The 24,806-nt window shown below is 34.6% G+C and overlaps 1 protein-coding gene across 4 annotated transcripts in view; it reads right to left on the bottom strand.

The window, feature by feature from the left end:
- RASEF (RAS and EF-hand domain containing) overlaps window positions 1-24,806 on the bottom strand; it is a 413,955-nt gene that overhangs the window by 349,268 nt on the left and 39,881 nt on the right. For 3 of the 4 annotated variants that reach the window (XR_012470760.1, XM_074196676.1, XM_074196674.1), the window contains exons 2-7: window positions 16,488-16,634; window positions 13,665-13,755; window positions 6,416-6,511; window positions 5,649-5,726; window positions 4,337-4,452; window positions 928-996 (exon numbers count right to left, since the gene is read on the bottom strand). Coding sequence is in view for 3 of the 4 variants with exons in the window: in XM_074196676.1 (XP_074052777.1) it covers window positions 928-996; window positions 4,337-4,452; window positions 5,649-5,726; window positions 6,416-6,511; window positions 13,665-13,755; window positions 16,488-16,634 (597 nt within the window). In the remaining variant the exon portion in view is untranslated. The remainder of the gene's footprint in view (window positions 1-927; window positions 997-4,336; window positions 4,453-5,648; window positions 5,727-6,415; window positions 6,512-13,664; window positions 13,756-16,487; window positions 16,635-24,806) is intronic. The other variant, XM_074196675.1, reaches the window with a different exon arrangement.

The raw sequence follows: 24,806 nt of genomic DNA, 5'->3' as shown, positions 1-24,806 counted from the left end.
AGTTAAATAATTTAGTTAAAGTCACAAAGTTTATGAGAGGCAGAATTCCAACTCAGGTCTTCCATCTTTAAATTCAATGCTTCTTCTACTAGATCAGTACTTTAGGGAGATTCCAAATATTTCAGCAAGGGCCAGTATTATAGTGTTATTGTTGCTGTAACCAAGGACCCTGGACCTGTTAAAAATGACATGATTATGTCATATTTAGTCTAAATTATTTCTGTTTACCAGTAACTGCACCTTTGAAATAGCAAAATAGCTAAATTTCTGTTCAAAGCAAAAATCCATGGTGAATAGTTTTTTTTTTGGAGACTTAAGTCTAATTTTCTAAACCATTTAGACTAGATTAGTACTGATATATGCCTCCAAAAGTAGATATCTTTGCAGTCTTTAGATAAAAGTAATTATTGAAATCATTTGAAAAACAAAGATGCAAACAAAAAAACTCCCTACAGTATGCCTGACTTAAGAGAAAGATATTTATATAAACTTCAACACAGACATTAAATAATTGGCTATAGGTTCTTCATAAACTATCCTTTGTCATCCATAACTTATTGTAAAATAGGAAGTTGTCACTATTTTCTGGAAGAAAGGGATCAGTAGAGAATTCTTTAATAACTTAAAGGTATATTAAAATTTTGATGACATCCTATATGTACCAGGAGAAAACATTCACCCATATCTCAAGATCACTTTTGGAGACCCATCCTCTATTTATTGAAAAACCAATGCCTGATTTACAATTCAGTTATCTCAAAGAGCTAACTGATTGTGCTGAATAAAATATAATGACAAGAAACATATAGTTACCTGCATTTCCATCCTTATGATTCAGTCTATTATTCTGCTGTACACACAACATAACATTTATGAAAAAAGAACAGGGAAAATTGCATATAATGAAGATAATTTATAGGAACTTACTGAAGCATTTCAATTTGCCTCTCAAGGCAATCTCTATCTTCTGTATATTCTCTGATTATTTCCAGGTCCCTGTAAAATTACATTTTGTATTTAAATGAGAATTTTTGGATAAGCTCTCTATTTCCAGTGTTTTTCATTACCAGCCAATAGGACCTTCTCCACCTTCCTTCATGATTTCACTTCCTGCTACCATATTTCTCCTCCACTTTGCCTGCTGCCTTCATCCTCATTGTCTTCAAAATTCAATATCGTTATCCACCTGATGCCCTAACCTCAAGGTGCTTTCAGTACTTTAGATTTGAAAGATCTTCATCTCCATTCCTCACTTGATATCCAAAAGCATAGCCACCCTTTGTAACTATCTATCACAAGCTCTATTTTCCAGGGTATAGAGATTTAGAGATTTATAGAGATAATATATATATATATACATATATATATGTATATATATATATGATATATGTGTGTGTGTGTGTGTATGTAAATACTGAAAAAAGACCTTAAGAGGCCATTAGAGTTAAACCCTTCATTTTACAGATGAAGGAATCTAAGATTATGAATGATTAAGTGGTTGCCCCAAGGTGTCACTGTTAGTATATGTCTGAGTTAGAATTTGAACTCCAAACTTCCTGACTCCAGTCAAGCTCACCAGGCTCACTATTCACCAGGTTGCAAAGTTGCCTCTGTTTGCTCTAACTATAATCTTCTTATTGATATACCCTTAATTCTCACAGAATCATTCAATGTGATTTTCATACACTTACTGGATAGAAAGGGAAAACCTCAAATCTCTTCACCAGTCCCCATGAGCATTAATGATCTCACAACCACACCTATAGAATAATTAGTCTGTAATTCCTTGTCAGTCAACATAACTTTCACTCAAATCTCTCCTCACTCTCTTATTGTCTTAACTGCACCAATCTCAATTTCTATATTGCACATTTTCTCCAAATTCATATTCTCTATCCCTTCTCCAAGGTTACAGAGTATTGATAGGAGATATTGAATAGGTCCACTACAAATTTATGCTAACAAATTCACTCATATTTATCAATTTGCTTCCATGAAAACAAGCTATTCCAAAGTTATTCTACCTTCTTCAATTCTTGCTTTCCACTTACCTGACTGAAATACAGTTGATCAATATAAGCTCCCCACTCTCCTCTCTTTCCCCTTCTCTTCCCCCTTCTTCCTCTTGTTCTTAATTATGCCTTTATTTTCTCCAGTAAACAAAAGAAGTTTTATGGACCAGTCTAATCCTTCCTCCAAGATTCTTAATGCCATTCCATTTTCCATTCCTCTAGGATCTCTTCTTCCATAAGACTTCTCTCCCTCTAACATCATTGTTCTTTCCCCCATAAATTGAAATAGACATCAGCCTACCTTATACAAGAGGAAAAAAACATATTCTATGTGACCATGTTGATTTTTCCTGACATCCCCCCCGAAATTCTCCCCCTGCTCCCCATGTTATATCTATACAGAGTTCTACAATGTTACATAAAACAAATACTTTAGAAATAATTTTACTATTATTACTGATGAATTGATTTCATGAGGCAAGCATTATGGTAACATTGATAAAGATCTGATTTCTGAGTCAAGAAGACCTGGGTTCAGGTTCCATCTCTGACATGCAAGTACTAGCTGAGTAATCCTAGAAACATCACTTTACTTTTCAAAGCCACGGGAAACTCTCAAAGACCAAATTATAAGGTAGTTGCTTATCTGCATTGATAATAGTCTCCTTAACAGATAATCACAACTTCAGTCAAAATAAAAAATTCTTTTTCATAATAGTATAGAAAATTACATTTCAGTGTAGATGTCTCTGCTCAAATCTTTTAATCTCCCTACATTTAATTTCCTTTTCTATGCCAATGCATCCAGTGTCAGACTTAAAAGATATGGAAAGAAAGAATACAAGACAGTGAGTTTTTCAAAGGAAGTGTTCTTGACACATTGTTGCTTTGTGGTATGAAACTATTGATGTGAACACAGTCTAATTTGTTTTTCTAAATTTGACTCTTCAATGATAATTCTATTGAGATCCTTTTATGCAAAATGTACACTACTGTTAAGCCTCAGAATGGAAATAAATTAACAGCTATTTATTGAACTTCTTAACTTCTTAACACCCATGCAGATAGGACACCATGTTACCACTGTTACCATATTTGGCATGGTTATCCGGAACTAAGCAGAAAGACAGTCTGTACTTGGATGGGAAGAACAAGGATATCCTGATCCTTTGGGAAATGGTCTTAGTAACTCAGAGGGTGGCAATGCTACTCTTAAGGCAGTTTCCATGAATCATAGGGAAGATAATGCAAGAAAAGAAATCACCATGACTTAATAAAAATTGAGGTGTATAATATTATGGCAAAATTAACTGCTACTGATGTATTTTATAGATAGATATTTAATTATATAATTTACCCTAAAATCTAGATTTGCATACAACTTTTAGTAATTATGATTTCTAAACGTTGTACGCAAATCTAATTTTGTAAGGCAAATTATACTTTCCAATTGAACTACATTATAATTTCAGGAAAAAATTCTCTTCAATTAAACAAAATATTTGTTTAGTAGATGCTAGGAATCTAGTAAAGTACTACACTAGCTGCTGAGCAAGTAAAAGAAATACAAAGATAATATCCCTGCTTCCAAAGGAGCTGAAGTTGTAAATGCCTAATACTTTATTCTGTTTCTCAGGCTCCTTATTATCAATCTGTGTTTAAAAAAAAGTCAAGCAAACATGTTGTGCATGTGTATCTATAATTTCTGCTCCTGGGAAGGTTGAGGCTGGTAAATTGCTTAAGCATAGGAAGTTTATGAGTTCTAAACTGCAGCAGGGCTAAAGACAATTGGAGTTTATCAGTAACACAGTAGGCACTTGTTGGAGAACAGGATTGGCACAAAGCTGCCTAAAGAAGGACAAAACTGATTCAGTTCAGAAACAGGGCAGATCAAGGCTTCTGCAATGAACTACAATGGGATCAAGCCCATAAGAGCCAGCTGTAATTTCAGCTTGGACAAGATACACAAAAAAAAGACACATAGACAAACACACACACTCACACAAACACACACACACACATACACATATACATGCCCATAAATACTAAGGGTATAGCTATTTAAAGAGCACTTCTTGTAAAGTGAAAATTATTTTTTGATAAAGATCAAAAGTGACTAAATTACCCCCTAATTTGTTTTTAAATCATACTTTTATATCTTCTTTCCTAAAGGAAGAAGGTTACAAATCTTACTAAATAGTATCTTATCAAGTCAGAAAGCAAAACATTTGCAAATATATTTGTACATACACATACATCCATACCAACACTAAAACATATGCTGAATTTTACAAATTAAAATAATAACATGCAAAAATCCATACCTTTCCGAATTCAGACTTTGATCAGCAAAGTCACTTTTCAAAGCATCTAACTCACTCTGAAGAAAGGCTATATTTGTTTGTGCTTCCAAAAGATCTTTTTTAACTTTCTGATTTTCCTAGAGGAAAAGAAAAGTTTGTTACTATGATATTCAATCAAAGAAAAATGGAAAAATTAGACTTCTCATAAGAATCATGTAGCACAATAAAAGAATATGGATAAAGATTCTTTTTTTAAAAAAAAGTCACAAGGCGGCTAGGTGGCTCAGTGGATAGAGCACCAGCCCTGGAGTCAGGAGTACCTGAGTTCAAATCCAACCTCAGATGCTTAATATTTACCTAGCCATGTGGCCTTGGGCAAGCCACTTAGCCACCTTGCCAAAAAAAACCCTAAATAAATAAATAAATGAAAAGTCAGTGTAAAAATAAAAAAATACTTATTAAATCTGAATTGTAAGCACATATATTTCAAACTATACAGACTCAAATATTTCAAATTACACAAACTTAAAATGCCTGAAGTTGCATTTCCCATTTTCATGCTCTCCATTGTTCCATAAACACATAAACATACATATATAATATATATATACTCATAAAAAGAAAGAACATATATTTTTTCACTCCAGTGAAATGAAAATCTACATAAGAAATAACTAATCCATTTAATAAAAAATTGAGTAATACCACCAAATATTCAATTGAGTAATAAGGAAAAAATGGTCTGCTTTCTTCATCTTGAAAATCCTTTAATCATTTATTTTGGATATTATTACAAACAAGTGATTATTGATAAGATTTTTATGAAAAAAAATAAAACTAATGCAAAGTAGATGGGCATTGGGACCCTGTGGGCAAAGGCCTGAACTTTAAGCCAAGAAGACCTGATTTCAAGTCAAGATCCAACTTTGACATATATGAGTTGGATAACTTTAAGTCATTTATTAACTGATTTAATGCTCTCAGCAACTCTTTAGGTAAGCAACTCTGTAAGTCACAGAGGTGGTGTCTATCTAGATCAGTAGAAGGTATTTCCTCATTCAGGAGTTTCTTATAGCAAGGAAATCACAAAGTCAGGCCTTTTTTTCCTACAAAGAATTTATTATTTTTTCCTAAAAGTGACTATGATAAAGGGAACCCCATGACATAAAAAACCACCTTTATCTTCAGGGACTTTGGAGCAATTTTTAAATGAGTGTTGTATGTAGTTTCTTTTAAACCTTCTTTCCTGTAACCATGAAATAACAGCTTTTATTTTTTGAAAAGAATCATCCCACATGAAAACATATTTTCTGAAATATGAAAACATTCTTACTGTTGACAAATCAAAAATTCTTTTCTTTAATGCAGCCACATCTTCTTTTTGACTTAAGGTCTTTGATTGTTCTTCCAGCTGAAAGAGAAAATAAAATATAGCTATTTGTTTGAGCTAATTAAGGTTCACATCTCTGTAATCAATGATTTCAGTTTAAAATACTATATCACATAAGAAGAATCTTTTTAGCTAAGAATTCATAGTTAAAACTTCTTGAAATTTTGATTTCAATTCACATTCATGTCTACTATGGTTCAGTAATATTAGAAGCTACAGAACTTATTGGAGAAGAGAGAAGGGAGGAGAGAGAAAGCAAAAAGGAGAAGAGAAATTAGAAAATATAGCAAATGTCAAGACCTTTAGAATATCCTGTTTGGGCATTTGGTTGGTTGTCGATGATGAAGTCAAATGTATTAAAAAAAATAAGCCCTCTGCTCTTCAAGGACAGAGCTATTCTACAGGAAAGATTATGAAAATTGTATGATGTCTCTACTGGAGAAGGAAATGGCAAACACTAAATGGCTTGGACATGACTGATTGAACAATAACATGAAGTCTCCATGCTCTAGAGCTGGGGGTTCAGTAAAGGCCCTCAAATGAATCACAAAGTTAATCAATTTCCTTTAGGTGTAGGTCCCCAAAGAAATCAGAAATGTAAATTTATTGCTATCTTAGGGAGTAGGGAAAGAGGGAGAAAGGGAAAAAAATTAGAACTCAGGAGAATGAGAGGAGCTGAATAAGAAAATCCATTGAACTTGACTGCTCACCTTTTTTAGCTTTTTTATGGTCCCCTGAAGATCTCCTACTTCTGCTTCATACTGACGTTTGAGATCATTTAGTGCTTCTTCAGCTCTTCGTTTCTCCTAGAAGAAAAGACATTTCATTACTGTCCATTCATTTGGACAAACATTTAGGCAGTCTTTACTCTATGAAGAAGTTTGTGTTAGGTACCGAGCAACATAAAAAGCTTAGATAATAATAGTTGGCATTTCCTGAATTTTAAGGTTTGCAGAAAACATGCATTATCTCACTTGATCCTCACAATTCTGTGAGGTATGGCCTATTATTATCTTACTTTATTTGATGAAGAAATTGAGGCAGAGAAAGGGTGACTTGGCCAGTAATTGTGTGAGATATTTGGGTCTCCCTGATTCTATGTCCAGTGCTCTTGACTACTGCTTCCAATTGGTGGCTTCAATGAGATATAGTTACTGCCTGCATGAAACTTATAATCTGATAGAAGACAGGAATACCAAACTACTAAAATATGATACTTTGATTAAGAAAGTACAAAACAAAACACTGTGAGATGTGAAGGGATGCTAAGTAGCACAGAGGATAGAAAACCAGACCTGAAGTCAGGAAGACACATCTTCAAATCTAGCTTCAAACACTTACTATATGTCTGGTTTGAAGAGAATAATTAATGACTAGGGAGGTTGGGGGGGGGGGACAGGGAGGGACATTAAGTAAGAAGGATGAGAAAAGAAATTCAAGAATAGAAAAAGCCTCACCAAAGACAGGCAATCTACCTCAGGCTATGTTTGATCTTAAAATAAACAAAAGCTATGTGAAACATTTTGGATTTTAGGCAAGAGCAGAATCCTTGAATTTCACTATTAATAGAGACTACAGAAGATTGCAAGTCGAAATTATACTTACAAAGAATTTTTTCTACAACATTTCAACAAGTGACCATCTTTTGCCTGAAGAACTCTCAACAAGAACGAATATATTACCTTCCAAAGTTAAAAAAAAAAAGAATCCACAGTCCCATCCTTAAGGTAACATACAACAAAGAGCTAATAGTAAAATTAATGACTAATATTTCTATAATATTTTTAAAATTTACATAGCATTCAACATATATTTTTTCTATGGATCCTCAAAATGACACAGTAAAGGAGATACTATTATTATTATCCCTATTTAACAGATGAGGAAACAAACTGAGAGATGTGCCTGGGCCTGGGTTATATATATGTCAGAGAAAGGACATGACTTTTAGGCAATTTTCCTAGCCATTAAACTTCACTGACTTGTAAAGCAAATGCAACAAAAAGGTAATAAATGGTAGTGGGATCAAAAGTCAGAATAGTAAAATTAGAAAGTGCAAACTGAATAAAGAAATGACTTTTTCCAGGAGTTTCACCCTGAAAAAGAGAAGAAGAGAATGTAAAGAAGAAAAGGGGGAGAAAAGAGGGAGAAGAAGAGGAAGAAAAGAGGAAGGGGGACAGAGGAGGAGGAAGGGAAGAAAGAAGACAAAAGAGAAGAAATAGTATTTATAATACATTCTTTAGGTTTGAGGCTTTCAAAATTTTAATCATCTGAATTGATCACAATAATATTATAAAATAACTGCTATCATTATCCCCATTTTGAAACTAGAGAAACTGATGCAGAGAAGGCTGAAGTGACTTATAACACACACCTATGTCAAAAATCAAACTCAGGTCTTTCTGATTCTCAGGTCAGTGGTCTATCTGATACTCATCTAACTGAGGTGTCTCATTATAGAGGAGAGCCTGGCAGGGTCAAGTGAAACATTTTTAAAGATGAGAGATATTTGTTGGTGGAACTTATAGATGGGAAAAGTGAGAGGAGATAATCAAACTGTCAGAATAGATAGATCAGAAGCACAAGTAGTCTTTGCAATTCAGTGTGTATGAGGCAGAATCTGCTGTTTTATCCATTTATTGTACCATGCTCACAGTCTTTTGTACACATAGCTTCATTGGTTCCTGAGCTGTAATAAAGATGTTAAGTAGCTTGGGGGTGGGAGGAGGGGGCAGGTTTGAGAAGGAAGATAAGGAAAAGGTCATCCATCTCTGTTAAAAAGTAAGCAAAGGTATGGAGAAGAGAGGAAGAAAATAAATACAGAGAGGGGTTCTAAGGAAGGAAGGAGGGAACTCATGAAAAATTTCTTGATTTGTCTCAAAAAAGTAGGAGGGAAATTCTTTTGAGAAACAAGAAAATTAACGTACAGGACTAAAGAGAGAACATTTGAAAGGTCACTGTTTATACTCATAAAGAGAAGAAGAGATTGGACAGTATTAAGGAGTAGAAGAAGAGGAATCTGGATAACAAGGTTGAGAAGTTTTTTGGTTGCTCTTTTAAAAGCTGGGAAAGAAAATTAGGCATGTCTGTTGTTTAGCCTTCATTCTCAAAGAGAACCATGACATCAGGAAGGTGATGTCTTTGCAAGTATATTGGATTTAATTGAGGGGTAAACTCTGCAAAATTATTAGTCTTACTGTCTCCTCCAGAGTCATTTATAAGTCCAGTGGCAAGATAAAAATCAGTACAACTGGAGATGGACCAGAATGTAATGGGAGACCTTAGTCTTTTTAAACTAAAGTTCTTTCCCAGGTCTCAGTTTGACCAACACAATGCCCATTCAGTGATTAAGACAGGTTAAGTAGTCAGAGGAAAATAACTAACTTTTGATGAGTGAAGAAACTGAAATGATTCTGGAGTCATGAGACATAAATTCAAATCCTACCTCTTATAATTCCTATTTGTGTGACCCTTGGATATATCACAACCTCCACAGGCTTCATTTTCCTCAACTATGAAATGAAGAGGTTAAATTAGATGACTTCTGAGGTCCTGATATATAAAATGAGCTAGAGAAGGAAATGACAAACAGTATCTTTGCCAAGAAAGCCCAAAATGGGGTCACGGAGAGTCAGACTCTACTGAAAAATGAATGAACAACAACAATGAGGTCCCCTACAACTCTAGATCTATAATATGATAGCCACTGTGAAATTCATATTCTTATCTTCACTAATGATTATAAAAGTTTTCCTCCCTAGGACACTCCATACACTAGGCAAGAACAAAAGGGTCATCATGGCCTGAGCCATCAATTGCCTACATGTCATTCCAGTTTCAAAAAGCAAAGACAGCCACTTAAAGAAAAGAAAAAATTCCAATATCCAGCTCCTTCTGTTCCAATTACTTCAGTAACATTTATTAAAAGAAAAACATCTTGTAGATGAGAGGTCACACAATCCCTAACTAGGCTTCAAATAATGAACCACAATAGAATTCCAAAGTAAGCTGTGTAATCATCATCTTCAGGGTTGACATATTTACATTCAAACAAAATTATATATCCCAAAAGCTTTCACCTATCACCAGGATAGCAAATCACTCTGAAGTCAAGTGGCTCTGACAAAGGCACTGTGTTACCACAAGCGTTATAGCAGGGGAAGACATTTTTTTTAAAATGTTAAACCCCAGTTGTTCTCAAATCAGAAGTGTGGAATATGTCAGTTCAATGCAGGAGTGACTGAATGTGAAGGTCAGTTCTGACAGAGAGGAAGTGTGAACAAGTGAACCTAAATTACAACAAAGACAAAAAAGGTCAATAATGTGCTAGGTTTTGAAGAGCTCTAAAAATGAAAAGAAGTGAAATGTCAAGCAGGAGGGCAGTAAAGGTGGTGAGGAGGATTCGTGCACATCTAAGTAAAGTTATTAGATTATATTTCAAAATCTATTAAGGCAGCCATTAAATAATAAGCCTTGACTTTGGAGATCAATGAGCCATAACTTCAGACTGTATAACTGGAATGTCCAGTCCCCAGAAACCATCCCCTCTGACAAAACTTGCAAGAACTCTCTATGCAATATTTTCAAGGTTTTCCTGTCTTAAAGGCTAAAAGGAGAAACTCATGCCTTTCACTGAATTCACTCTTTATCTGATTTCAAATTATCTGCCAGGGTAGAGGTAGCTGGCACAGTTGTTAGAGGGCTGGACATGGAATCAGTAAGACAATTCAAATCTGACTTCAGACACAATCAAGATGACTCTGTCAATGATTTAACTTCTCTGCCTCGGTTTCCCCAGCTGTCAAATGAGTATTATAATAATAATAATAATAATATAATAATAATAATATCACCTTCCTTCAAGGGTTGTTGTATCAAATGAGATATTTGTAAGGTGCTTAATTAATGCTTCTTTATTTCCTTCCTTCCTTTAAGACCCTGGATAAGTCACCTAATCTCTGCCTGTGTCCTCATCAATAAAATTAGGTTAATAATAGCACCCAACTTCCAGAATTATTGTTGAGTATAAAATGAGATATTATCTGTGAAGTATTTCAGAAGTCTTAAGCACTCTTACTGTTATTATTAATTTCACCAAAGTGGTTCTAACAAAAGATCCTTTGGCTTTCCTCATTTTTCCTCTTTTCTCCTTTTATGCCCTAACAATCACATATGCTTAAATTAGTAAAAATTTTCCCCCAGACTCCCCCTAATTACAGGATTCAAAATCTAAAACAAAAAGGGACCTCAGAAGTCATTCCAGTCAAATGACCTTAATTTTATAAATGGAGGAATTAAGTTCCAGGTATTAAGTGACTTACTCATTGTCAAACAAGGTAATAATGCCCAATGGCAAGTTTTGAACCTGCTATATTCTAACACTACTCTAATCACTACTCTACTGCTTCCTTTCAAATAATAAACTTGGAAAATTTTAAGAAAAAAAACAGGATGAGGAAAATTTTTAAAATTCTCTCTGCTTTTCATTTTCTACCCTGCTGTATGAAATAAAGGCCTTAATGAAAATATAAAGGGTCACCCATAATTTTTTTGATTGGATCCGGATCCTTCAAAAGTGATTGCATTCTTGAGAAATAATACTTTCGTTTTAGTTATGGGACCTAAAATTAAAGTCTATGCAGTTTTGGCAAAGTCATATGTACTCTGTCAGTCTGTTTTCTCTTCTCCCTCCTTTTCTCATCCCTTCCCCTGCCTGTCTGCCTGTGTGTATGTGTGTGTGTGTGTGTGTGTGTGTGTGTGTGTGTGTGTGTGTGTTTTACCTGAAAGCAAGGTTTATTAATTTTATTTTTATCATGGACCCCACTTAATGGGTCCATGGGAGTTTAGGAAAAGCTCATGATCCTTTCTCACAATCTTTTTTTTAACTTAAAATTAAATTTCTCATTTAAATCTCTGCTCCTCACAAGCAACATTAAAAGGCAAGAATAGGTTAAAAACTCGCCTAGGGTGAATTATATTCCACCTTTTAGGGAGAGTTCTTATTCTGTTGTTGTTGTCCTTCAGTCCTGTTCAGTCATTAGAGCTTTTTGGACAGAGATTAGAGAGTGGTTTGTCATTTTCTTCTTCAGAAGGAATTTCAGAAGAGGAATTTGAGGCTAACAGGCTTAAGTGACTTGCCCAAGATCTTTATCCACTATGCCACCCTGCAGCCAGAATCATTATCATAATCTAATTTTCTAAATAACAATCACAATAACAACTAATAGCTATAAAGCTATTTAATATTTGCAGAATTTTTTATATTCTCTCATCTGATTCTCAAAAATAGACTTTTGAGGCAGGGGAGGAGCTTATCCCACCTTTAGCAATGGAGAAAGGAAGTCTAAAAGAGCTGAATAATCTGCTCATCTAGATTCTCACCTGGGCCATATTTGTGCTGGGATGCAAATTCAGATCTCATAGTCAACACTAAGGATAAGAAGAAACTTAATCATTCTACATATTAAATAGCATACTAAAAAAAATGTATCATTTCCATTGAGATGGTTTCCTAGAGCCTATGCCAATTCTTTTTCCCCTATTCCACAATCATCATTAATTTAAAACACCTGAGCTACAGTGACTGCAGAGTTAAGTAGAAAGAAGGCTGGACTTGAAATCATCTGTATAATAGAAACTATGTTATGAACACCTCCAGGATAGATGACATGAAGATCACATTGTAAAATGGAAACTATGTTATGAACACTTCCAGGATAGATGACATGAAGATCACATACAATAATATGCTTAGAGTACCTGATAGACTTAAAATGCTAGGGAAATGACAAGTATTTTTATCATAACCCCTCATTAATCCTGGTTTATTTTTAATCTATCAAGACATTGAAATTTAAAAGATAGTCTAATATTCTACTTTTAAAAAAATCTACTTCCTAATTTTCAGTAGACATGTTTTGCAAGCATTTATAAACAAACATGTTAGTAAAGGGAAATATGTTCTAAGAATAATGAAATGCTCTTGCACCTGAATACCACAGATAGAATATTGGACTTAAAATAAGAAAGAATCAAGTTCAAATTCTGCTCAGTCAATTACCCTTGGCAAGTCACTTAACATCTATGGGTCACAGTTTCATAAGTTGAAAGACTCGGTGACCTCTTACCTTAACTCTATGATCTTATATTTTCTATTCATGGATCATTTTCCAGTTACTGAACCACCATGCATCTGCCATGCATTCTATAGCTGCATGAAACTGAGGGACAGTTTAATAATGATTTCATCAAGTCTCTTCAATAAACCAGTATCATAAATAGTCCTTCTCATTCCAGTTATTCTCCTTATTCTTGTAGCTATTCACTCAACCATAGCTATTTAATATGGCACACATTATATTGGGAATAAAAAAAATTAAATTTCTTTCAAATAATAAGCAAATTATCCTGATCTATCCAAATATATATTTCCTTTTAGCTAGATAGGGACAAACTAAGGTTTTAAATGAGATAGGGATAACTATCAGCATGACAGAACCTAAATCTCTTAAGTGCCATGTTCACTAAGGTTAAGTATTTTACTGGGAATCACAGAATGCTCTTCCAAACATCAATGCAATAGTCCCAAAGTAGATAATCTCCATAAAACTAAGACAATAAAAACCAATTATACTATTTCCCTCCAGAAACATTTTAATTTCTTTATCCCCAGGGCAAAATCAGGAAGGGGCTTCATTTTACTTGCTGCTTATCCAGAGAAGATGGCAACAATAAAAGCCCTAAACTCTAGAGCTAAATGTGTTTGAAAGCAAACATGCAGTGAGGATATTGGGCAAAATTGCAATAATTTCAGTATTGAATTCTAAAGGTTTATGATGCATTGTTATCCATGATCAGAAATCTATGTATAAGAGAACAGGTACATATGTAGCAGGAGGCACTGAGTGGGGTTGTCTTCTGCACGGATGTTTGGAGATGATGACAGTACCAGGTACTTACATCTTTCCTTGTTTTATGTTCTGTGGCTTGGATCCTCTGATCCATCTCCTCTTCCAGCTCACTCAATTGCATGGCTGCTTTGTCCTGGGCCCTGAAAATTTTAAAGGGCACACACTCTGATTCACCATCATTATTTGAAAACATCACAATGAGAGACTCTCTTCTTTTTCTTCATGCACACACCACACACACACACACACACACACACACACACACACACACACACACACACTCTCTCTCTCTCTCTCTCTCTCTCTCTCTCTCTCTCTCTCTCTCTCTCTCTCTCTCTGAACTATAACTATCCCTAGAGATATGTCACTGAAGAGAGTAGAGATTAAACATCAAACCACTAGGGCTGGTGGTTAATTTGTACAATATTTTCTTCTTTAAATTATGTTAACCACAAATACCAATCATGAAAAACTCACATTTCTATGTCACTTTAAGATTAGCAGCATTTTCCTTCATAATTATCCTCTGAGGTAGGTAAAAAAGTGTTGTTATTCCCATTTAACAAATGAGCAAAACTGAGACTTGAAGAGATGAATTGAGATCTTAAGCATCTCATCTGAGATTCACATTCCAAGTCGAGCAAGTTTAGCTATGAGGTATTAAAAATTAAATATGTGCCAGTCACCATGCTAAATGTTTTATAAATATTATCTCATTTGATCCTCACAGCAACCCTAAAAGGTACATGCTGTTCATAACCTGGTTTTATGAAGAAACTGGAGCAAACAGAAATTAATGACTTTTACTCAGGGTCACACAGTGATTAAGTGACAGGGCTGGTGCTCTATCCACTGCACCACCTAGCCGCCCCTAAAATGTTAGATTCTTAAAGAGCATCTCACTTTTTATGTCCAGTGTTTAGAATGTCTGGTATATATTGTGGTACATTGTTGTTCAGTGGTATCTGACTCCTCCAGACCCATGGACCCCAGTATACAAATACTGTCAATGGAGGTTTTATGGATAAAAATACTGCAGTGGATTGCCATTTCCTTCTTCAATGTTTGGAGGCAAACTGAGATCGACTTTGTCCAGGATCACACAATGGTTAAGTGTCTGAAACCACATTTAAACTCAGGTCTTCCTCCAGACCCAGTACTCTATCTACTGAGTCACATAGTTGCCTTTATCTGATACATAGTATTTATTGACTAACTATAATATTTCTGGCAAGTAGTCATTCAACCTCCTCTTGAATACCTCCAGGGAAGGGCTATTTCCCAAGGCAGCACAATTTTTTCCCAGCTTTTGCCAGTAAAAACCATCTGTCCAGACATCTGGTTTTTAAATTTTAGCACCATCCACCTCCACAAAAAGAATTAATGGAGTCTCAATGCAGATCGAAGCATAGTATTTCTCAGTTTATTTTTTCATGGTGTTTTTTGGCCTCTGTTTTCTTTCACAATATGATTAATATGGAAATATGTTTTGCATGATTGCAAATGTATAACATATTAAATTGCTTAGTGATTCAGGGAGGAGTCAGTGGGGAGAAAATGTGAAACTCAAAATTCTTTAAGAACTAATGTTAAAAATTGGTTTTACATGTAGTTGGGAAAAATAAAATATTCTTTTAAAAATAGGTAAATTTCGGGGGCGGCTAGGTGACACAGTGGATAAAACACCAGCCCTGGAGTCAGGAGTACCTGGGTTCAAATCTGGTCTCAGACACTTAATAGTTACCTAGCTGTGTGGCCTTAGGCAAGCCACTTAACCCCATTTGCCTTGCAAAAACCTAAAAACAACAACAACAAAAATAGGTAAATTTTAGCATCTATTCTCAGCTGACATAATAGTGATTCAAAACTACTTTTTGAAAGAACTGTGAATGTCAGTCCACCTACTTCTAATTATCTAATTTTTCATTTAGAATCACACTCCTCAAAGCTTTTAAAGAGGACAGAAACTTAATTTTTCTTCACAATTTGAAAAAAAATGGTTTTATGGGTAAATATTTTTTTTCTAAGACCATTATACTTTTGCCAAATCATTATTCGTCCTCCTAACAATTGCATGAATCAGGCAGGACAGATATTAATCAACTAATCAATAAACATTTATTAAGCATTTAACTATGTTCCTGTATTGAGCTAGGTTCCATTTCACAGATGAGGGGACAGGAAGTGAAACAATTTGCCCAGTCTTAAGAGTTAGTAAATGATAAAATGCAGATGATGAAACTGCAAAGGGGAATTCCTTCCACTAATATTCCACTAACAATGCAGTTTGCTTTAATTAATGCAGAGGTTTAAATGTTTTTAATAAATTTTTAAATTTATTTTACATATTGATATGCTTATTTATTAAATTTTAAATATAAAATCAAGTGATACATATTATAATTTTAACATTATTTCAGAGAGGCTTTACCTATCATTATGTGTCCAAGAACCTCAGGGGGATGAAAAGAGGACTTCAAGACTTTTTTTTTAGGGGATCTGCAAATTTTTTCACAATAATACAAAGATGTTTTTTCATTTGTAACATGGTAAATATTGACAGATATAAGTCATATAAACAAAAACTCTTTGTGATCCTCAATAATTTAACACTATAAAAGGGAATCCTGAAACACAAAAGTTTGAAAACTGATAGCATGGAGGATGGAAATCCTGTCTTGTGGGTTAGGAAGACAAGTCACATATGTGACATATATAGGTTATGTAACCCTGGACAAATTACAGAAATCACTCTATACTCCAAAAAAAAAAATTCCCCTAAGATTATAAGTGGCAAAAGAAGTTTTGTACACACACACACACACACACACACACACACACAAACACACACAAACAAACATTTTTAAACTACCTTTTCACTGCGATGGCCAAGTTTTCTATCTCGGTACTTTGAAGTCTGATCTCTCGGATAAAGTTCTTGATAACATGTTCATAAGGTTGAATTAATCTTGGCTCCAAAATGTTGATGTTCTGATATAGAACACTAACTTGTTCTTTTCTGCCAAAGAAAAAGGAAAAAGCATAGGAGGCTTTAAGTAGAACTAATACTTTTCAACTTTTTCAAATCTTTTCCTTAATTGTTACTGTTTTTTTATACAATACATATATTCCTTAGACTTTTTGCTTACTCATAGAATAATAAACTCATTTTTCTTTCTTTGATCCTTTACAGTCAGTCTTGAAAATTTTCCAGTAATATTTGCTTAAGCTATGATTCTTCTGTGATCAAAACAGCGATTCTCAGCAGCCCTGAGCATCTGAGAAGACCCTTCCTTTCTATAACCCACTTAGAGACTTCTTGTCTTATGCCATATTCTCACTGTCTTTCAAATTCTCCACTCCCAATATCTACCAATTTTGACTAATCTATCAAAGCCCTAGATGTTGTTCACTAGCATCAAAATAGCAGTCCAAGCTTCTTTCTGCATTCAAATGAAACCATACAAGTACCAAGTCTAATTGGTTCAGTATTCAGACTACACAGAATACAATAATTTATGAGATGTGGTTAATTGCTCCAATCTTATAACGGTTTCTGCCTGCTTAATTTCCCACCCCTATCACACTTTCTCCCTCAGGAATTGCTCTAGGTTCCTGAAGCTGCATTTCACAGTTTCTGAGCAAACAGTAAATTAGAAATCAAATCAATAATAGTTAGATTTTGCTACATTCTAAGCACTTTGAGACATTTGAAATATCAACCATTTTATCAACCCCCATGCTTTGTTCATATTTAGTTACAAGCTAAGAGTCCTCTCTAAAATAGGAGAAAGATGAGACCTGTCAAAAACTACCACTTCATTCATGAAATAGAATACCCCTTTTTTAAAGTGCAGGTTATTCCAGAAGGGTAATACTGCACTAAGACTTTTTTCTGTTTCTGTGACCTGTGTTAAGTCCAAAGGTATTTGTACATATTTTTTTGCCTCTTGTTCCCCCATTAGATTGTGAGTTCCTTAAGGTTGAGTTCTTTTGCCTTTTTTGTATCTCAAGTACTTAGCATCGGGCATATTGTTGTTGCTCAGTCATGTCTGACTCTTCTTGACCCGGTGGACTATAATACATCAGTGTTGTACATGGGGTTTTATTGGCAAAGGTACTGAAATGATTTGCCATTTCCTTCTTCAGTATATGGAGGCAAACAGAGGTTAAGAAACTTGTCCAGGGTCTCACAGCTATTACAAGTCTGAATTCACATTTGAACTCAGTTCTTCCTGACTCCAGTTCCTGAGTCACATAGCTGCCTCTGTCTAGCATATAAATATAGTGTATAGATGCATATATATGTATATTATATATATATATACATATATATGTCTGCACCTGTAATTTATTCATGTGTGTGCATATATAGACATGCATGTCTATATAACATGTGCATGTAGAACATATATACACATATGTGAATATATACATATATATTAACAGCTAATGAAAACCAACTGTTAAATTTCAATGTGAGTCTTTACCTTAGAAATCAGCAAATAGGGGTCAGTCAGGTGGTGCAGTAGATAGCACACCTGCCCTGTAGTTAGGAGGATCCAAATCCAGCCTCACACACTTATTAATTGCCTAGCTGTGTGACCTTGGGCAAGTTGTTTGTTTCTATTACCTTAAATAATTTAAATTTTTTTTAATTTAAGAAAGAAATCAGCAAATACTATAAATCAGGGCTTGATTTATTTTTCTGTTTACTGTCCATATTTAGAAAAAGTGATAGAGAAAATGTTAAATAATGTAAATTAAACTTAAAAGTATATCTTGCATACATATTTTTAGAGAAAATGCTAAATAATATATCTTGCATACATTTTTCTGCTTGTTAAACATTTACCAGCATACCCCTGGTTAAGTATTACATGAAATGAACCATATAAACCATATAAATATTTCCATAAAAGTCTATTCCAACATCTCACCATTTCATAGGGTGACCTTGGATTCTTGGCAGGACCAGAAATAAGGCCTGGGCTAGACCTGTGATTTCCTTAGTCTAGCGAGCCCTCTGATAAGGAAAAACAATCTTGCAATGAGGGTTGGTACTACTTTTCAACTTAGAAACTTTGAGAGCAGAAGTTTCAAATTTGTAACCAGTGGATCTCAAAATTCCACCTCAAGTTAGATTAAAATTTTAATGTTTGAAATGTTCAATAAATGTTTAATAAAATGAATAAAAATACAATGCAACATAGATCATGCTAACTTGTGGTTTTCTAAGTCAAAATTCAATCCACAGGGATTTGTTTCTCTTTGCCTTTGGTACCATTGATCCAGAGCCCTAAGAGGCTAAGTAACTTTCGCAGTATATGTCATAGAGAGAATTTGAACCTAGGTCATCCTAATTTCAAGGCCAGGTCTCTATTCACTGGCCAAACTGTCTCCCTGACATATAGTCTCCTTCATTATAATCCTGGTAGATCCTACCAAGTCAAAAAGGCTTAGAGCATCATGGTGTCTTCTATAAAAATCTATTCCTAACTAAATTCAAAATTTGGCTTCGATGAATATTTTGTGACCATAGTTCCTACTCAACCAAATTTCTGAAGCCTAGAGTCAAAACACACAACTGAAATTAGTTATCTTCCAAATTAATTAATTATAAGTTAATACACACAAAGGGGAAAATGAAAAGTTCTGACTTAAGAACATAGCCTGAACAGCCCATAAACTCTGTCTCTCTGTCTTTCTCTCTCTCTCTCTCTCTCTCTCTCTCTCTCTCTCTCTCTCTCTCTCTCTCTCTCACACACACACACACACACACACACACACAATTTTTCATACAAAAGAAAATCCCCAGAGGAAAGATCCCATAGCGTCATACATTTGGAAGTTCTAAGGATAACAAGATCTAAAGCTTAAGATTTAAACAAGATCTTAAAGCTTAGCAGCCACCTATTCAAATCTCTTCATTTTACCAATGAAGAACTAAAGATTCAAAGTAGTTAAAAGCCTTGATATATAACAGTTATATATAACTATATATCTATATATAACTATATATATATATATTAGATATATAACTCAGTTCATATAACTATTAAATATCAGAGGAGGGTTCCTGACTCAAAAGAAGATACATCATACTTCTTCAGAATGAGAATTGGGAGCTGACCAAGCAACTTCATAGGGAGAGGGAATTCTGAGATGAACAAATTCCCTCAAAATTTCTACAATTCGGGAGGCTAGGTGGCACAGTGGATAAAGCACCTGCCCTGGAGTCAGCTGTACCTGGGTTCAAATCCAGTCTCAGACACTTAATAATTACCTAGCTGTGTGACCTTGGGCAAGCCACTTAACACCATTTGCCCTGCCAAACAAACCTAAAAAAAAAAATTCTACAATTCTGCCTCAACCTGGCATTCATTGTGATCCTTTCAATCATTGGCGGTCCTATCTGACTCTTCCTTACCCCATTTGGGGTTTTCTGGGCAAAGATACTGAAATGATTTGTCATTTCCTTTTCCAGTTCAGGAATCTGAGGCAAATAGAATTAAAGGTCCTGGGTCACACAACTAGTAAGTGTCTAAGGTCAGATTTGAACTCAGGAATATAAGTCTTAATACAAGACTCACACTCTATCCACTATACCATCTTGATTAAGGCTTAATCAGTTCCAATTAATCAGGTCAAATTCTCTCTTCATCTCCACAGATCCCTGATCTTTCATTCCCTTCTCATTGTTCAAACATCAACTTAAAAAAAAAAAAACAAATATCAACTTCAAACTATTTTTTTCCTCAAAAATCTAGCTGATAATTCGACATTCCCTTGATAAACAAATTTTAAGGGATAATAGATTGAAGAATTCAAGATTATATATAGATCCTCGAGCTAGTAAAACCAAGTGAAATGCACCAATTAGGAAGGTTAGTTAAGGATGGTCCCAAGATGACCATGTGGTTCCAAATTTAGGCCAGTTTCCCCAACCTCAGAATGAGTTTAATCTTGCCTGGGACCAGCACAAATAAAGCATAAACAAAAACTTAGCTGAGGTAAATAGTATCTTCAGTATACTTAACATAGGAATTCTGGCCCCTCCTATGAGGTCTCTTACTCTTAGGAAAATGCTAAGAGCTACTGTCATCACAGATAATATTTATAAGGTAACAATAGAAACATTTCAAGGAATTTCAAATCATATCATTTTGTTATTTATTCCTTATTGAAAATACTAACAAGGTACCAGGCAACAGAAAGTCATCTGCCAATGCCTTTCTCTGAGATAACAGAACAAAAGATCCTTCCTCTCCAAGTATTTGAAGGGCTGTCCTATGGAAGGAGAATGGCTTTATTTGGCCCCAGAGGGGGAACCAGGAGACAGAGTAAAGCTGCAAAAAAGAAAATTTGGGCTTCTAGTCAAATAAACACTTCCTAACATCTGTGAATACCTCAAAAAGCAATAGACTGTTTGGAGAGGTGGTAGGTTCTTTCTTATTAGAGATCTTTAAGCAGAGGCATTTGTCAGTTGTGTTATAAGGGGGACTCCTTTTCTATCTGAATTGGTCTAGAGGCTCCTTCCAACTCTCAAACTCAGAGAAGATGAAGACAAAGAAGAAAATGAAAATGAAAACATGACTTGTTATTCAGCTGACTGAAGGAATGATAGTTACTCAAGAGCAGTAAAATAGACAAAGGTTATCACAGTTAATTAAGCAAATTTAAGGAGAAAGGGAAAATCCATTTGCTTTTTGTTCCTTTCCTATGGAATTTAAAGATTATAATTTTGGTTTGTTTGACAGCAATTTAGGAACTCGAATAGTATAATTCTGAATTTATGATATATCTTCAACTTCCTTTATTCAAAGCAAAAGGAGAGAGACATACCATAAACACATCTAGAAACATAAATAAGGAGTCTATTCTTGTTCTTATTTTCTCTTTGTGATTATACATCTGAGTTCCAAGGATTCAATCATTATCTTTATGCAAATGTATTCACAAACTAAACAGCTTTCCTTAATCTCCCTCAGGAGCTCCAGTCTTACATTACTCTTGTTGTTTAGTTGTGTCCCACTCTTCATGATCCCACTATTGGGGTTTTCCTGACAAAAGGACTAGAATGTTTTGCCATTTCCTTCTCCAGCTCATTTTAAAGATAAGGAAAATGAGGCAAATAGGGTGAAGTGATTTGCCCAGGGCCACACAGATGTCTGAAGTCAGATTTGAACTCAGGAAGAAGAGTCCTTCCGATTTTAGGCCTTGCATTCTATCCACTGTACAAACTAGCAGTCCTACATTGCCAATGACCTTTGGGCCATCTCTACTTGATTGACCTGTAGTTATCTTAAATTTATTACATCCAAAACAGAAATCTTGTCATCTTTCTCCCTTGAACCTCCTTCCTATGAATATCCCTAGTTTCTATTGAAGGCATCATCATCTTTCACTAAATTTTGGAACATTGCTTTTAACCTTGTAATCAATCATTTTTCAATTCATTCAATCTACCATCCAATCATTTTCCAAATCATGTCAACTCTTCCTCCAAATTATCTTTCACTTACATTCTAGAGTTGGTATTATGAAAACTTGAGTTCAAATCCTGATTCAGACATTTATTTACTGGTTTTGTGACCCTTAGGCAAGTCACTTTACCTGCCTCAGCCTCAATTTCCACTTCTATAAAATGATAATAACACCAGTATCCACATCCCATGTTTGGATCAAGTGAGATTAATGCATGTAAAGTCCTTTGCAAACTTTAAAAGCACAATAGCTAAGTTAGCTACTAGTAATAGCAATATTTTTGCAACTCAGTTTCCTAATCATTAGAATGGTAAGTTTTAGACTATACAATCTCTAAGTCTCTTTCTGTTCTAGTAGTATGTCATTTCTTTTAAAATGGGAGATAAAAGTGGGGGGGGTAAGGGACAGGAAGGAGAGAGGAAGAGAAAGAACTCAATTGGAAGAATTCTTTTCTTCCATTTCCAGGAAAGTTATAGTTTCTATCTCTTCTAGGTGTTTGTTTGACTTGTGTTTATTTTTCCTGACATCAAAGGTTAAACAAATAGATGCCAACACAACCACTATATAAGTTGCTCTCTTTCCATCTGTGCCCAATCCAGTTAAGTTCCATCAGAGTTGAAAGAACAGGTGCTAGTCAAACCAATGGACCAAATAAGACATTTCATTTTTTTTTTCTCAAGGCCCTGCCTTTACTTATCAATGACTAGACAATCAAATACTCTTCTAGTTTTTTTTGAATGCCTACTTCAGCATACCTGAGTTGATACAAGATCCAAATTCATAAGGTCAGACAGAAAAGTCACTGAGATGACTTTTCCTCTTTTAAGTAAGTTGCTTCTCAGTTGAAAAATGAATTAAAGTTGGACCCAGAACAGAGTTTTGTCTTGATTTCACAAATTAATCTCCTAATTCTGAAATAGCTTTCTAACTTAGAACATGCTCCAACTTTGGTAAAATATGTTAAGCACCCTATGGATCTCATATGTGTCCACACATATGCACAACACACACACACACACACACACATACCAATGAAATCACAGATCAAAAATATCATCCTTACCTCCAAAAAGAGACAAAAAGGCAACTTCAAGTTCATATAAACCAATAGAATAAGATTTCCTGATCAATTATGAGCTGAAATTTTAGGCTTCTACTTCATTTCTAGAGTTTTAAGAAGTCAAAATATAAATTAGGGCAACTAAGTGGTCCAGTGGATAGAGTTCCAAATTTGGAGTCAGAAGGATCTGAGTTCAAATTCAATCACAGATACTTACTAGCTATGTGAAGCTAGGCAAATCACTTAACTCCTCAGTTTCCTCATCTGTAAACTGAACTGGAAAAGGAAATGGTACATCATTCTGATATCTTTGCCAAGGAAATCCGAAATGGTATCATGAAAAGTTGGACAAACCTGACATGACTCAACAATACATTCATAGGGAATGTATTATTTAACTTATTTGTATATCTATATTATTATGAACTGACTATGTCATTTGACTGACACAACACCTGTTAATATTTTGTCACAAAAGTATATTCCTAATTAAAATATTTTAATGGAAAAAAGACAATTTAAAGTCTCTTTCACAGCAACCTTTCCCAAACTGTGCTACTAAGAACTCCAATGGATGAGTTTTAGTTACTGTGAAAAGGTGAATGAGTTGGAGACTTTTACTTTGTTAAGTAAACAACATGTTGTTAAGCATGTTTTTCTGCCCCAAGAATAGGGCTCCTTTAATAACTCAATGTCCTTTCCATCAAAGTTAGGTGGTAGTATGGATAGAGCTAAAGAATTGGATTCTAGAAGACTTGAGTTTGAATCTGATTCTTTGAGGCAGTAGATTTAGGATTGGACCTGGAATCAGGAAGACCTAAGTTTAAATTCTGCCCAAGTCATGTACTAGATATATGGCCCTGGGTAAGTCACTTAACCCTGTTTGCCTCCGTTTGTTCATCTGAAAAATGAACTGGAGAAGGAGATTGCATACAGTATGTTTGGCACGAATACCCCAAATGGGTTCTGAAAGAATCAGGCATAACTGAACAACAGCAAATTGATTCTTATGCAGAGGAGGAGGTAGTTAAATTCTACCTAAAAAACAAAAACACTTCTCTCTCATCACACCCAATTTGGATCAAGGTACAACATGGAAACAAAGTAAAGACTGACAGATTGCTTTCTGTGGCGGGGGAGAGTAAGATGGGGGGGGATTGTAAAACTCAAATAATATCTTTAATAAAAGTTAATTAAAAAACACTTGATAACAATCTCTAAATTAATTCTACATGTGTTTAAATATCAGGGGACTTTAAGACAGAGTAGAGAACATAAAGAAAGGTGATGAAAAATGTTGGAAAAAGTGGATGAGAAGAAATGAGAGAAGGGAAAGGTTTATAAGACCTACATGGATAAATAGAAGTTTCTGTATATACTTTCTTCAAGAAAAGTGATGAGGCACTAGACAAAGTAATTATGAATAACACTAAAAAAAAATCAATTTGATTCTAAAAGGAAACAAAGATTTGTGAATCATTTCTAAAACAACAGTTTGCCCATTCCTTGGATCATCAAAGTATCAATGCAAGGATAAAGAATCTTATTTAAAAGAACAAAAAGAGATGACATCATGAAAGTCAGGCAACTTAAACATGACCTATTTTAGCAAGTTGTTAATATGCCAAAATGAGAACTGTGTCA

The sequence above is a fragment of the Macrotis lagotis genome, chromosome 8 (assembly GCF_037893015.1).
Source record: "Macrotis lagotis isolate mMagLag1 chromosome 8, bilby.v1.9.chrom.fasta, whole genome shotgun sequence".
NCBI classification, from domain to species: Eukaryota; Metazoa; Chordata; class Mammalia; order Peramelemorphia; family Peramelidae; genus Macrotis; species Macrotis lagotis.
Note: the sequence above shows the minus strand (reverse complement) of the source record. Positions and strands in the feature narration are given on the sequence as shown.